Here is a 15907-nt window from a genome sequence, read left to right as displayed (position 1 = left end):
CCTTAAGGATGAAAATCTCTTAACATACATGTGATTGTTTTACTTAGATTGACAATTTTAGGTGAAAACTTCTAAGTATTCTCCCAGGTCTATCAAATCCTTCATTGAACTAGTTATTGTAAGTGTTTAGAGGTTAAGGTATGTAGTCGGGGTTGTGATATGGATGAAATTAAACCAACAAAGTTTTTCAAATTAATGAAAATCTTTTAAAGAAGCTTTGGGAGACTTGGGCAAACATTTTTTTGGATAAGTATTTTTGTGCCATGTTCCAAGATCGATCCAAATTTATGTAGGATCAATTTATTTTTTGTTGAATCATTCTTCAGTCATTGGATCAGGAATACTTCAACTTATTTAAATAAATATTTCTATTTTAGGGAGTGGAGAACACCAACAACTATTTTTCTCACTCCCTTTGAGGTCTAATCCAAATTGGAAGTGTTTGGTTGCCAAGAAAATTCTCCTTTGATTTCCAAGTCAGTTTTTTGAAAAATGGTTGATTAATTTCTTCCATTCATCTCTTGTGTTCTTGTTGATTTGGGTTTGAATGATAACCTATTTTCTTCTTCTAAAGATTCAAGAAAAAATTAAGATTGAGTTTAGTGTGGACTCCAAGTATGTTTTAGAAGAAGAAGGTGTGAAGTTGAAGTTGGAAGATGTTGATCAAGTAGTTCAAGCAGGATATGTAGACTTGAATTAAATAAAACCTTGTACTGGGTTAGTTTTTCTTCGTAGTAGATGTTCTTGATTTCTTGTAGGCCTATAGTTTTTTATCTTTATTGATATTTTGTCATATTAAATTTTGGTGTCATTACTTTATTTTCTATCTCTTCATTAGTTCATTTTCTTTGTATTTATCTTTGCTAAAAAAATTATCATATTTTAATAAGTATATGTATAAAGAATTTGAGCTAAAGTTTGATTGTATATTCCTTGAAAAAGATGGGTAATTTCCAATTTTGTTTTTATCAAAAGTAAAGAATATTTAAGTTTGTGAATTGTGTAGTCCAACATTAATATAATTCTTGATTGGAAAATGTTGTTCCATTAATACGTGATTCGCATTTATTTTACTTATTGATAGAGTGTTATGTATGTAAGAAATATTTAGGTGGTGTTTGTTTTTTTACTTAATTCTAAATAGAACATTAATATTTAATAGTGTTAAATATTAGGTTATTTGTTTTTATAGTATTTTATTTCTATTAAGTATTAAAAAATAAAAAAAATCAATATATTATTTTTTCTATTTGAAAAAAGTTACATATTTTAATTTTTTCTATTTAGTAAAAAGTTTATAATAAGTTATGAAAAAGTAAAAAAACAAACAACCTAAATTGTAAAACTAAATTACTTTCAACAAAAAGTCAAAAAAACAAACATCACTTAGTAAAAGAATTGATAGAAAAAATAAAAACAAAAAATTCTAAATAGGGGGAATGATTGTTAGGAGACTCCCCCTCTTCTAGGCGGTTTTGATATGCCTTGCTGTAATAGGAATTTCCAAGTTAAGAAATGCAAACGAATCCATTTTCGATCTTTGTGGTCAGTGAACTTCATAGGTCAATACAAGCCTGCGCCTTGGCCAACCCTAATCAATATCAAGTCCCGCTTTAAACCAATCAATCTCCAGCCGGATTCAATTTTAGTGTGAAAAAAGTTCACACGAAATTTCCCTTAATGTGAACAAAAGTTGGCACTGAGGACGGGGTGCAGGAAAATGCATTCCTTGATTGAAGCCCGAACCAAATATGACAAACAGCCGATGAAAGTTACTAGATTTCATAAGTCGAACATTGTTTGAATATAATTAGGCGTCCGGTTCAACACTTTGGAGGATGAAAGTTTTTCAGAAACCAGTATTTTAAAGCCAATTCAAGTTGATAATTTCTTCAGGCACTGATAGGGTGAGATTGGGGAGCAAGTGCGTATAACATTCCCACAGCTGGGCAGTCTCTTCATCGCAGATTACCCTCTCCAAATCCACGAGAAGCGTCACTGATGGTGGCAGCTCGCGCAAACCTGGGCACCTTCTCATGTGGAGCTCTCTTAGACCACGCAACTCCCCTATTTGTTTCGGCATTTTCCTTATTCGTAAACAACCAGTTATATCAAGAACGCTCAACTTGTGGAGGCTTCCCATTGAGTCTGGCAATTTTGACACCAATGTACAGGCACTAACCCTTAGCACTTCCAGATTTGCAAGCTTCCCTATCCCTTCCGGCAGTGCAGACAGCTTATGGCAGTTGCTGATGCTCAGCTTATTCAGCTGGACTAAGTCACAAAACCCTTCTGGTAATTCCACCAAGTCATTACAGTAATCAATGTTGATTTCCCTAAGGTTTGGTAACATTTCTGGGATCTGGATGGTACTACTTGCAAAAGCCTGACCAATCTTATGACACATGACTAAGGATAGCTTTTCCAGATTCTTCAATTCCATACTCGTGTTGCATAGTCTTGGAATTGAAACTTGCTCTAACCTGATTCTCTTTAGATTGGATAAGGAACCAAGTACTGAAAAATTAGTCAATTCAGCAGCACAGAAACCATAATTTGTTACTACTAGAACCTTCAGTTTATCCATTTGCTTCATGAACTCTGGCAATTCGTATTTATTTTCTGTCTGATTAAAGTTCAGTATTAGAGCCTCAGCTTCAGGAAGTTGCATGTTGCACCAGTTTGAGGAGAACATTTCATCTACAGAATATCCTATAAAGTGTCAGAAGGTAGGGAAAGAAGTAATGCCAAATACTGTATGAAATATTAGATTCCAATTATGAGAGATAGAAAGAGAGAGAGAGGGGGGACCTGTGGAGATGGACACAAGACGAGCACTTAATTGGGGCTGATTTTCTTTAGTCCACCACTCGGGGAGTCTGTTTCCTGTCAAGTCCACGATTAGTCTTTTCCTCTTTTCTATGGGCTCCTGGTTGCTCTGATAAATGGCTAGATCCCTGAGAAGATCATGCTGCATGACAAAGGCATCCTTGTAGCACCAACCAATCTCATTTGCATCATTCCTGGACAACCCGCAGACATTGGTTAGAGTGATATTATGGATTGAAGAATATAATTGCAAATCAAGAAATATAAGTCTTATTTTGTTTTTGTGCTCATTTGATTTGACCACCTCCAAAACAAATGGGGTAAAAATTGCAGAAATTAGCAGGAGTTCCCCCTTCAATGCTAGCGTTAATAGATTTCTTTTCTCTTAGTGATTGTAATAGAACATTACTAATTGTATAAAATGCTGATACACAAAATTATAAGATTATCAAGAGAAAAAGGAAAAAAGGTTATTACTTTAAAGACAAATAGCAAGCCTGTGTACCTTGTGACCACAAGATTAAGCAGATTCTGAGAGCAGAGATTCTGAAGGTTGATAACGGCATAAATGCCGTCTTTATCTAGTTTGTGCAATTCCGCCCACATATCTATAAGAGCAGTGGCAGGGATTTTTTGGTCTTCAGGAAATGAGCCCAAGTCCATAAAACACTCCTTCAGCATAATATCCTTGTCAGCAAGGGCATCTAAGCTACTCTGAAGACAATTACGCAGCTCATCTTCAGAATTGACAATGGATTCACCTTCAGATAATTTCATCAGTGTGCTTCTCCAGATCTCTACAGGCTGCCCATGGAGCGATCTGCCAACCACTTCCAGGGCCAGTGGAAATCCCTTGCAGCGCCTCACTATCTGCAGTTCAGCGCCAGCACCAAATAAGATTAGTTCTGGTTTGCAGGGAAACAAAAATGAATGCAGGTGTGATAAATTAATGTAGAGTGAGAAACCACCGTATTTACAAGGTCTTCACCGGGCATGGAAGAACCACTCCCATCCTCAGGGATTGCTGAGTGACGGAAAAGAGTCTTGGCATCTTCTTCACTCAACAATTTCAAGTTATATGTAGAACCAAATTTTGGAAATTCATTTCTAGATGTAATCAGAACCTTGCATCCCGATATTTGGAAGTTAAACTTGGTTAGGAAAGATTCCGACCCAGACCAAACGTCATCTAGGACCAACAGTATACGACCAGATTCTACTTTCCTCTTCAGCATTAGTTCCAATTGGTTGACTGCATCTTCCTCATTTTGAAACCCCGGCACTTGTTCATCACTATGCCAAAATAGTTTCTTGATGATGCCAATTAGGTTGAATGTTTTTGACACCGTGACATAGAAAATGTGCTGAAAATATTCTGTTCAAAATGGTAGAAAGAAGTGATTTAGCAATGAGCTCATACAATATTTCATTAGACCAAAAAAGAAGTTGTTTGGATGAATTTCACTTGTATAGCATGGAATATTTCGTATTTGGTTTACTAACATGAAGGAAAGAAAAGAAAGCAAGATTTTGTAGGAATACCCTTGACTTGTTGGTCGTGACAAAGCCTTTTAGCCAAAGTGGTTTTCCCACATCCTCCAGGAGCCGACACCACAATCCTTGATTCCCCATCCGTAAACAGCCACCTCTTCAATTCTTTGAGAGGCACATCTAGTCCCACCATAAAAGCCGGCGGATCAGTAGCCTCACAGGAACCCAAACTTTCATATTTAACGGAAACCCCTTTGTTACTCCAACTGAATCTATTTGATTTGAGCAGGACCAGAATCTGCATGTTGTTCCTACTGAGTTGGGCTTGCAATTCCACCTGAAAAATTTTACGAAGAGAGTCCTCCAAGGCCTCGATTTCATTGGCGTACCTCCACTTCTTGAAGTAGTTGCGACAAGAGACCTTGGAGCACTTGTGGATTAGCTTCTCCCCATCTTTTAAGATTTGGATCAACTTCTCCATTTCCTCCTTTGGACGATCCAACTGGTCGTTCATCCTTTTCATCTCTAGGATACTTGGATTTATGGATTTGAGTGTCTCTTCGAGTTTTTTGAGGCTGGAGTAGAACTTGGTTGCCTTAGTCCTTGCATCTTCAACCGCCGCGAACAACTTCTCAAACACTGCTCCCAACGCAGCCCCTCCAACAAGCTCCAAAGCCATCAGTATCTCCTCACCACAACCCCCAAAATTAGAAGGAGTTTTGTGTTTGCTAGAGGAGAAAAGTTGTAGGAAACAGAAGAAATCAAGATACTTGAATAGAAAACAAGATCCAATCTAAGCCCTAGTTTTAAATTCCCCTCAAAACAAAACAATATTACAACATACAGATTCGAAATCAGACGTTGGTTTCTCCCTTCTCCTACTGTGTTTTGGCTAGTGAGCTCTGGAACTTGAAGGTAGCCAAGGAGTTTCCACTGTACTTCATGGAAATTTTGGGAATCCACTGTGGTGGACTTTATGCAGACTTGAGAAATGAGAAGGCAAACCCTTTACCTACTGCTTCACTCATGCTCTTCCTTAAATCAATATTCTAGACTTCTAGTATGCATTATCCGTACAACTTATGAGGGGCGGACGCCATACTCTTAGTGGGGGACACAATGACACATTACTCCCTCAAATTTTCAAAAAATAAAACTTTTCTTATATTTATTTAGAAATTTTATAATATTAAAAAAAAAAAGTAAAAATGCAAATTTGCCCCTCTAAGAAATTAATTTTGTGTGTAAAAAAAAATTAGATAAGTATGAATATCAAATAGATTTTATAAAATGTTTTTTAAAATTTTATTTAATATTTATAAAATTAAATTTATTATAAAATAAATTTTTTATAATTTTTTTATTTAATAATATGTTTTTGTTGGTTTTGTTTGATTTTGATATTTTTTAAATGTTTTGACTTTTATGTTTAATAAAATATTTGCTAATTTGAAAATAATTACACATTATTCAATATATATTATTTAATTATTGATAAATTTTAATTTTATTTAAATATTTGATATTTTATCAAATATATTTTTTATCTTAAGTTTTAACAATAACTTTATATTCATTCACAACTTTTAAATTAAAATTTTATAACTATCAAGCCTTAGTTATTTCAAAAAAAAAATCTAATAAATTTATTAGTGAAATTATAAATTATTTTAAAATTTTCTCTACAAAAAACATTTTTGAAAATTATTAAAAATGTTTTAACAAGATTTTTTTTTACTATTTTTTTTTTAAAAAAATTACAAATATTATTTGAATTTTCTGATAAACTTTTTAATAAAATCAAAAACTCTCTTTTCAACATTTTAAATATTTTTGTTAATTAATTTGATATGTTATAAATTCTTCTTTCCTTTTATAATTAATATTAATAATTATTTATTTTATTGAATGATACCACCAACACCATTTCTAAAATATAAAAAATTATCTATATTTATTCTAATTCATAACTTTTCTAGACTTTTAGTCCAAAGAAAATGTACGGAATTCAACATATTAAAATTATCTTTATAATATATTTAAAAACATAAAAAATAAATTAAAAATATTTCAAATTCTCAACTTTTGTTTTAAAAAAAAATCATAAAACATTTAAAAACACTTTTCAAATAGAATCTTACTTTTCGTTTTTTACTTTTATTTTTAAAATAAAAAGAAGGATTTTTTATACAAAAATTATCATATACCTTTAAAAATTACATTTTCAAGCCTTAAAATTTACTATAATAAAAAAAATTCAATAGCTTGAATTTTTTAATCTTTTATGTTACTAAAATTCCTCTGTTTTATATAGAAAGTACTATTATTTTTTATTTTTAAAATAAAAAAATTTATTTTTAGTTATAAAAGTAAAAAAAATAATTGTAACATCTATATAGAATATTGTAAGTGTTAAATTTTTTAAAGTCAAGTCTCAAAAAATTCTTCCCTTTTATATGGAGCTATTATCATTTTATATTTTTTTAAATAAAAAATAAGAAGTATTCAAACAGACAACTTAATAATTCAATTCTTTATATTTAATTATTAGTGTTTATTAAAATTTATTTGAAATTTAAAAAAAAAAAAAATAGCACACTGTAAATATGAAGAAATAGAGAGGAAAACCCAGAGGAAGAAAGCAAACTTGAGAGGAAATAAGGGAAAGTGCAAAAAAGGCATGCTACATCACAAAGGCACCGCTGTAGCATCCATCAATCTCGCTTGCATCATTCCTGGTGAAGTCCATAAAACACTCCTTCTGCATAACATCCTCGTCATTTAGGGCGTCTAAGCTACTTTGAAGACATTTACGCAGATCAGTTTCAGAATCGACAATGGATTGACCTTCGTATAATTTCATCAGTCGGCTTCTCCAGATCTCTACAGGCTGCCCATGGAGTGATCTGCCAACACTTCCAGGACCAGTGGAAGTCTCTTGCAGTGCCTCACTGTCTGCAGACTGCAGTTGAGCACTACTAACAAATGAAATCACTTGTGGTTTGGAGAGAAAACAAATGAATGCATATAGATGAAGTATACGTGCAATGTAGAGTGACAAACCACCTTCGTCACAAGATCATTACTGTGTGTGAAATAACAGTTTCCATGCTCGGGGTTGCTGAATGACGAAAAAGAACCATGGTATCTTCCTTATTCCACAATTCCAGGTTATATGTAGAGCCAAATTCTGGAAATTCATTTCTTGATGTAACCAGAACCTTGGATTCTGATATCTGGAACTTGAACTTGGCTAAGAGGGATTCTGATCCACACCAAACATCATCTAGGACCAACAGTATAGCACCAGATTCTGCTTTCCTCTTCGGTTTCAGTTCCATTTGATTGACTGCATCTTCCTCATTTCGGAACTCTGGCACTTGTTCATCCTTGTCCCAAAGTAGTTTCTTAATGATGGCAATTAGGTTGGGCCGTTTTGATACCGTGGCATACAAAATGTGCTTAAAATATTCTGTTCAAAAATAGGAGAAACAGGTAATTCCTATGTTACATGGGTTTGAGTGCGGAAAGGTGTCTAGGTTATTTCAGATCATATACATCCCGAAATTTTAGTATAAGGGGTGAGTCTTTCTATCTTCTACTATTAATAACCTTATCTTCTTTTTCTAAATTTCTAAAGCTTTTATGTATTAACTTTTTACTATATTAATTGTTTTTAGATCCACAAATCATACATAAGTATCGTAATAAGCAATGATAAAAAAAGGTGTATTTGCACTAGTCATACATGCTTCTTAACATGGCATTTGCAAATATAAGTTGCACAGATAATGACCCATTTTTTCATATTCATCGTACAATACATGTATTTATTGGTAGAAGAATCATGATATATACTTTTGTATATTAGATAAAGCTTTATTTGGTACTATTCATAAATTAATAAATATTTATTTATCTATAAATCAATAAATTATTCATTTATGATCCCATTAAAACAATGATTTTGTTTTATTCCAAGACTATTATTTTATATTAGTTTTACTGTAATTTAATTTTTTTTTTTTAAATTTGTTGACTGATTTTGTATTTTATATTCATTATTATAATTTATCTTTAAATTTTATTTATTATAGTTTTTTTTTAAATTAACAAAAAGATAAAAGGGTATGCTAGAAATAAATTTTAAAATTCTTTATTTTTTTATTATAATTTATTTGATATTATTATATAAGTATGATTTTAAAAAAAATTAAGCACTGTTAATATATTGTCCTTTTTATTTATAAAAAAATTAAGTAGGAGATAAAATAGCGAAATGAATGTATTTGAAGCAATCTAAAAGTAATATTAAAAAATTAATAACAAAAAAAAAAGGATTTTGTATGAATACCTTTGACTTGATTGTCGAGACAAAGCCCTTTAGCCAAAGTGGTTTTCCCACATCCTCTAGGAGCCCTGATCACAATCCTTGATTTCCCATCCTCACACAGCCGCCTCTTCAATTCTTTGAGAGGCACATCTAATCCCATCATAAATTCCGGTGGACCAGGAGCGTTGCAAGAACCCAGGTTATCATATTCATCCGAAACCCCTCTGTTAGCTGTTATTCCAACTGAATCTATTTGATTTGAGCATGGCCAGAATCTGCTAGTGAGTTGGACTTGCACATCCACCTGAAACAATCTAAGAAGATAGGCATCGAAGGCTTTAATTTTATTGGCATACCCCATCCTCTGGTAGCAGTAGCAGCGAGAGCAGTCTTGGATTAGCTTCTCTCCATCTTGTAAGATTTGGATCAACTTCTTCATTTCCTTCCTTGGACGATCCTATTCGTGGTTCAACCTTTCCATCACTTGGATAAATGGCTTCGAGTTTTTTGAGGATGCAGTCGAACCCGGCTAACTTTTTACTTGCTTTTATGACCGCCCTTAGCAAACTCCGTATTCCTGCTCCCAGAGCAGCCCCTTCAACAAGCGCCAAAGCCATCGATATCTCTTCACCACAACCCCCAAAATCAGAAGGGGAGTTGTGTGTCTGCTAGCTGACAATAGAAAGTAAGAGAAAATGACACTACTATTTGAAGTCATTGAATGCAGAATGCATGAAATCAACATGAGACATTCTCTCAAGTAGAGAAGAAAGGATCTCAAGCTTGTTAGAAGTTATTTGTACATATTAAAGTTTCAAAAACTGCACTGTATCGACTAGACTGTCGACCTCTCCTATTCGATTGGCTTAGTTGAGTAGCTTATGAGTTAGGCTGGTGTTGAACCATTCGAGCTGGGCAGATTGATCGGTTCTCTAATAATCAATCAACTCTTATTTAACATAAGATGATAATGGGTAGTTGCACCTTTTGGCCCAATAATGCTAGCAACCTACCACTGCACCAACTTGTTAGGCTTATATATGTTGTAACGTGTTTATACAATCTATCAACTTCATATTCTTATACATGGGACTGCTTATAAGGTGCAAAAAAGAACTTTTGCGTTAGGAAGACTCAAGCCACAAGATAATTGAACCATTGAGCTATGAGATCACTTTTATTTGATATTGCTATAAAATATAACACACGCACATACATAGGCGTGTCTATATATATATACAAACATATATGTTTACCTTCACATTTAATTTTATAATGATAAGTATGAAAATATTACAAGTTAAATAATATAATAATTTTTAAAAATTATAAAATAATAAGATATATAACCTTTGAAATGTAGATAAAATTAAAAATTATATTTTTTCTTTCATATTAAATATATTTTTACACTTAAATATTATACATGTTTTATTTAATAAAATTAAAAAATATTAATATTTTTATTTTTATTTTTATTATTTAATTTAACAACATCAAATATAAAAATAAAATATTATTAAAATTTTGAGAGTATATATATATATATATATATATATATATATATATATATATATATATATATTCTTTCAAATGTGTTTCAAACATTGACCTAACCATTGAACCACCAATGAATAATATTTTTAGTTCAATCACTTATCTAATTTTGAAATAAGACTGTTACAAATAGTTATTTTGTAACAAAAGGATCAAATAAAATAAAATCTAAAAGATAATATAAAAACCTTAAGGATGAAAATCTCTTAACAGACCTGTGAGTGTTTTACATAGATTGGCAATTTTAGGTCAAAAACTTCTAAATATTCTTTCAATTGGGGTCTATCAAATCCTTCCTTGAACTACTTATTCTAAGTGTTTAGAGGTTAAGGTATGTAGTTGAAGTTGTGATATTGATGAAATTAAATCAACCAAGTTTTTAAAATTAACGAAAATATTCTAAAGAAGCTTTCAATGACTTGGGGAAACATTTTTTTGGCTAAGTATTTTTGTGTCATGTTCCAAGATCAATCCAGATTTATGTAGGATCAATTTATTTGTTGTTGAATCATTTTTCCATCATTGCATTAAGGATTCTTCAACTTATTTAAACAAATGTTTCTATTTTAGGGAGTTGAGAACATCAATAACCGTTTTTCTCACTCCCTTTGAGCTCTCTCTCTCTCCCATCCAAATTGAAAGGGTTTGGTTGCCAAGAAAGTCCTCATTACTTTGATTTCCAAATCAGTTTTTTGATTGAGCTTTTTGAGAAATGGTTGATTCATTTCTTCCATTCATCTCGTGTTCTTGTTGATTTGGGTTCGAATGAAAACCTATTTTCTTCTTATGCGGGTTCAAGAAAAAACTAAGATCAAGTTTGGTGTGGACTTCAAGTGTATTTCAGAAGAAAAATGTGTGAAGTTGAAGTTGGAAGGTGTTGATCAAGTAGTTCGAGAAGGATATGTAGACTTGAGTTAGGTAAAACTTTATATTGAGTTAGTTTTTCTTCGTAGTAAATGCTCTTGATTGCTTATATAGGTTTATGATTTTTTATCTCTATTGATATTTTTTTCACATTAAATCTTAGCGTCATTACTTTATTCTCTCTATATCTTCATTAGTTAATTTTTTTTGTGTTTATCTTTGCTAAAAAAAAATTACCATATTTTAATAAGTATGTTTTTAAAGAATTTGAGCTAAAGTTTGATTGTGTACTCCTTGAAAAAGTTTGATAATTTCCAGCTTTGTTTTTATTGGAAGTAAAGAATATTTAAGTTTGTGAATTGTGTAGTTAGACATTCATATAATTCTTGATTGGGAAATGTTATTACATTCATTTGTGAATCACATTTATTTACTTATTGATAAAGTATTGGTGCATTCATTCTTACATGTGATTTAGAGGATTTTTTTTTTTTTAATTTTTTTCTAGAAATAATTTGCTTTCAAACTTTAGATTGTTTGTTTTTCTATTTTTTCATGATTTATTATATATTTTTTTGTTAAATAGAAAAAACCAAAATATTTAACTTTTTCAAAATAGAAAAAATATTTTGTCTGTTTTACCTTACTTTTTAATGTTTAATTGAAATAAAATATTAAAAAAAAAAAAACAATCTAATATTTAACACTATTAACCATTAAAATTATATTTAAAATAAAGTCAAAAAAACAAACTCCACCTTAGTCTCGGTACAAAACGGAATTGATAGAAAAAATAAAAACAAAAAATTCCAAATAGGTAGGATCATTGTTAGGAGACTCCACCTCTTCTAGGTGGTTTTGATATACCTTGCTGTAATAGGAATTTCCAAGTTCAGAAATGCAACCGAATCCATTTTTGATCTTTGTGGTCCATGAACTTCATAGATCAATACGAGCCTGCGCCTTGGCCAACCCGAATCAGTATCAAGTCCCGTTTTAAACTAACCTCCAGCCAGATTCAGTTTTAGTGTGAAAAAAGTTCACACGAAATTTCCCTTAATGCGAGCCAAAGTTGGCACTGAGAACGGGGTGCAGGAAAATGCATTCCTTGATTGAAGCCTGAACCAAATATGACAAATGGAATTATGATACCACAGCTTCTTGTAATTTTCACCAGATTTCACACGTCGAATAGAGCTATAATTATTCAAACAAGTCCACCTTGTTTGAATATAATTAGGCGTCCGTTTCAGCACTTTGGAGGATGAACGCTTTTCAGAAACCAGTACTTTAAAGCCAATTCAAGTTGATAATTTCTTCAGGCACTGATAGGGTGAGATCGGGGAGCAAGTGCGTATAACATTCCCACAGCTGGGCAGTCTCTTCATCGCAGATTACCCTCTTCAAATCCACGAGATCCGTCACTGATGATGGCAGCTCGCACAAACCCGGGCACCTTCTCATGTGGAACTCTCTTAGACTACGCAACTCGCCTATTTGTTTCGGCATTTTCCTAATTCGTAAACAACCAGTTATATCAAGAACCCTCAACTTGTGGAGGCTTCCCATTGAGTCTGGCAATTTTGACACCAATGTACAGGCACTAACCCTTAGCACTTCCAGATTTGTAAGCTTCCCTATTCCTTCCGGCAGTGAAGACAGCTTATGGCAGTTGCCGATGCTCAGCTTATTCAGCTGGACTAAATCACAAAACCCTTCTGGTAATTCCACCAAGTCATTACAGTAATCAATGTTGATTTCCCTAAGGTTGGGTAACATTTCTGGAATCTGGATGGTACTACTTGCAAAAGCCTGACCAATCTTATGACACATGACTAAGGATAGCTTCTCCAGATTCTTCAATTCTATACTGGTGTTGCATAGTGTTGGAATAGAAACTTGCTCTAACCTGATTCTCTTTAGATTGGATAAGGAACCAAGTACTGAAAAATTAGTCAATTCAGCAGTGCAGAAACCATAATTTGTTACTACTAGGACCTTCAGTTCATCCATTTGCTTCATGAACTCTGGCAATTCGTATTTCTTTTCTGTCTGATTAAAGTTCAGTATTAGAACCTCAGCTTCAGGAAGTTGCATGTTGCACCAGCTTGAGGAGAACATTTCGTCTACAAAATATCCTATAAAGTGTCAGAAGGTAGGGAAAGAAGTAATGCCAAATACTGTATGAAATATTAGATTCCAATTATAAGAAATAGAAAGAGAGAGAGAGAGGGGGGACCTGTGGAGATGGACACAAGACGGGCACTTAATCGGGGTTGCATTTCTTTAGTCCACCACTCGGGGAGTCTGTTTCCTGTCAAGTCCACGATTAGTCTTTTCCTCTTTTCTATGGGCTCCTGGTTGCTCTGATAAATGGCTAGATCCCTGAGAAGATCATGCTGCATGACAAAGGCATCGTTGTAGCACCAATCAATCTCATTTGCATCATTCCTGGAGAACCCGCAGAAATTGGTTAGAGTGATATTATGGATTGAAGAATATAATTGCAAATCAAGAAATATAAGTCTTATTTGTTTTTGTGCTCATTTGATTTGACCATCTCCAAAACAAATGGGGTAAAAATTGCAGAAATTAGCAGGAGTTGGAATCCCCCTTCAATGATAGCGTTAATAGATTTCTTTTCTCTATAGCGATTGTAATAGAACATTACTAATTGCATAAAATGCTGATAGACTAAATTATAAGATTATAAAGACAAAAAAGACAAAAAGTTACTGCTTTAAAGACAAATAGCAAGCCTGTGTACCTTGTGACCACAAGATTAAGCAGATTCCGAGAGCAGAGTTTCTGAAGGTTGGAAATGGCATCAATGCCGTCTTTATCTAGTTTGTGCAATTCCGCCCACATATCTATAAGAGCAGTGGCAGGGATTTTTTGGTCTTCAGGAAATGAGCCCAAGTCCATAAAACACTCCTTCAGCATAATATCCTTGTCATCAAGGGCATCTAAGCTACTTTGAAGACAATTACGCAGTTCATCTTCAGAATTGACTATGGATTCACCTTCAGATAATTTCATCAGTGTGCTTCTCCAGATCTCTACAGGCTGCCCATGGAGTGATCTGCCAACCACTTCCAGGGCCAGTGGAAATCCCTTGCAGCACCTCACTATCTGCAGTTCAGCGCCAGTACCAAATTAAATTAGTTCTGGTTTGCAGGGAAACAAGATGAATGCAGGTGTGATATATTAATGTAGAGTGAGAAACCACCGTATTCACAAGGTCTTCACTGGGCATGGAAGAACCGCTCCCATCCTCAGGGATTGCTGAGTGACGGAAAAGAGTCATGGCATCTTCTTCACTCAACAATTTCAAGTGATATGTAGAAACAAATTCTGGAAATTCATTTCTAGATGTAACCAGAACCTTGTATCCCGATATTTTCTTAAACTTGGCTAGGACAGATTCCGACCCAGACCAAACATCATCTAGGACCAACAGTATACGACCAGATTCTACTTTCCTCTTCAGCATTCTTTCCAATTCGTTGACTGCATCTTCCTCATTTTGAAACGACGGCACTGGTTCATCATTATGCCAAAATAGTTTCTTGATGATGCCAATTAGGTCGCATGTTTTTGACACCGTGACATAGCAAATGTCCGTAAAATATTCTGTTCAAAATGGTAGAAAGAAGTGATTTAGCAATGAGTTCATACAATATTTCATTAGACCAAAAAAGAAGTTGTTTGGATGAATTTCACTTGTATAGCATGGAATATTTCATATTTGGTTTACTAACATGAAGGGAAAGAAAAGAAAGCAAGATTTTGTAGGAATACCCTTGACTTGTTGGTCGTGACAAAGCCTTTTAGCCAAAGTGGTTTTCCCACATCCTCCAGGAGCCGACACCACAATCCTTGATTCCCCATCCGTAAACAGCCACCTCTTCAATTCTTTGAGAGGCACATCTAGTCCCACCATAAAAGCGGGCGGATCAGTAGCCTCACAGGAACCCAAATTTTCGTAGTTATCGGAAACCCCTCTGTTACTCAAACTGAATCTATTTGATTGGAGCATGACCAGAATCTCTACGTTGTTCCTACCGAGTTGGGCTTGCAATTCCACCTGAAAAAAATTAAGAAGAGAGTCCTCCAAGGCCTCAATTTTATTGGCGTACCTCCACTTCTTGAGGCAGCTGCAACAAGAGACCTTGGAGCACTTGTGGATTAGCTTCTCCCCATCTTTTAAGATTTGGATCAACTTCTCCATGTCCTCCTTTGGACGATCCAACTGGTCGTTCAACTTTTTCATCTCTAGGATACTTGGATTTATGGATTTGAGTGTCTCTTCGAGTTTTTTGAGGCTGGACTCGAACTGAGTTGCCTTATTGCTTGCATCTACAACCGCCGCGAACAACTTCTCAAACACTGCTCCCAAAGCAGCCCCTCCAACAAGCTCCAAGGCCATCAGTATCTCCTCACCACAACCCCCAAAATTAGAAGGAGTTTTGTGTTTGCTAGCTGAGAAAAGTTGTAGGAAACAGAAAAGAAATCAAGATACTTAGAATAGAAAACAAGATCCAATCTGAGCCCTAGTTTTAAACTGCCCTCAAAACGAAGCAAAATTAAAACATATAGATTCGAAATCAGACGTTGGTTTCTCCCTTCTCAAACACTGCCCTAGTTATAAAGAGGCGCAACGACGCGTCGTCTGGAACAAGTTCGCAAGGAGTTTCCAATGTACTTCATGGAACGAGAAGGCAAACGCTTTGGGGCAAAGTAAATCTTTTATATTAAATAAGTTTCAGAGAGTTTGATAGGATTTTAAGAAGTTTTTATATCAATTTTTAATACTTAAAAAATTTTATATTT

General features: G+C 33.8%; 2 protein-coding genes and 1 pseudogene across 4 annotated transcripts; all 3 read right to left on the bottom strand.

The window, feature by feature from the left end:
* Window positions 1–1711: 1711 nt before the first annotated feature.
* Window positions 1712–5389, bottom strand: LOC100254879 (probable disease resistance protein At5g66900). Of its 2 annotated transcripts, none has more exons than XM_010648818.3 (6): window positions 5165–5389; window positions 4372–5048; window positions 3798–4204; window positions 3335–3699; window positions 2812–3023; window positions 1712–2712 (listed from the first exon to the last, which is right to left on the bottom strand). In XM_010648818.3, exons 2-6 carry the CDS (start codon window positions 4997–4999, stop codon window positions 1865–1867), a joined length of 2460 nt encoding a protein of 819 aa, XP_010647120.1. In that variant the 5' UTR covers window positions 5000–5048; window positions 5165–5389; the 3' UTR covers window positions 1712–1864. The 2 variants fall into 2 exon arrangements, with proteins under 2 accessions (XP_010647120.1, XP_059594416.1); XM_059738433.1 differs by having other exon boundaries at window positions 1712–2700; window positions 5165–5384.
* A 1614-nt stretch (window positions 5390–7003) lies between these two features.
* On the bottom strand, window positions 7004–9134 carry LOC104878428 (probable disease resistance protein At5g66900; annotated as a pseudogene).
* A 2634-nt stretch (window positions 9135–11768) lies between these two features.
* On the bottom strand, window positions 11769–15836 carry LOC100853370 (probable disease resistance protein At5g66900). Of its 2 annotated transcripts, XM_059738434.1 has the most exons (6): window positions 15688–15836; window positions 14876–15556; window positions 14304–14707; window positions 13842–14206; window positions 13314–13525; window positions 11769–13200 (listed from the first exon to the last, which is right to left on the bottom strand). In XM_059738434.1, the coding sequence occupies exons 2-6, from the start codon at window positions 15501–15503 to the stop codon at window positions 12365–12367; spliced, it is 2445 nt and encodes an 814-aa protein (XP_059594417.1). In that variant the 5' UTR covers window positions 15504–15556; window positions 15688–15836; the 3' UTR covers window positions 11769–12364. The 2 variants fall into 2 exon arrangements, with proteins under 2 accessions (XP_059594417.1, XP_003635373.3); XM_003635325.4 differs by having other exon boundaries at window positions 14876–15825.
* Window positions 15837–15907: the final 71 nt, after the last annotated feature.

This window comes from Vitis vinifera, chromosome 7 (assembly GCF_030704535.1).
Source record: "Vitis vinifera cultivar Pinot Noir 40024 chromosome 7, ASM3070453v1".
Classification (NCBI taxonomy): domain Eukaryota; kingdom Viridiplantae; phylum Streptophyta; class Magnoliopsida; order Vitales; family Vitaceae; genus Vitis; species Vitis vinifera.
Note: the sequence above shows the minus strand (reverse complement) of the source record. Positions and strands in the feature narration are given on the sequence as shown.

Coding starts and splice junctions, on each gene's coding strand:
- LOC100853370 (XM_059738434.1), bottom strand. CDS start 15,503: ATGGCCTTGGAGCTTGTTGGAGGGGCTGCTTTGGGAGCAGTGTTTGAG. Junction 14,207..14,303: donor GTGAAGACCTTGTGAATACG/GTGGTTTCTCAC, acceptor GCTGAACTGCAG/ATAGTGAGGTGCTGCAAGGG. Junction 13,526..13,841: donor CTTAATCTTGTGGTCACAAG/GTACACAGGCTT, acceptor CGGGTTCTCCAG/GAATGATGCAAATGAGATTG.
- LOC100254879 (XM_010648818.3), bottom strand. CDS start 4,999: ATGGCTTTGGAGCTTGTTGGAGGGGCTGCGTTGGGAGCAGTGTTTGAG. Junction 3,700..3,797: donor GTGAAGACCTTGTAAATACG/GTGGTTTCTCAC, acceptor GCTGAACTGCAG/ATAGTGAGGCGCTGCAAGGG. Junction 3,024..3,334: donor CTTAATCTTGTGGTCACAAG/GTACACAGGCTT, acceptor CGGGTTGTCCAG/GAATGATGCAAATGAGATTG.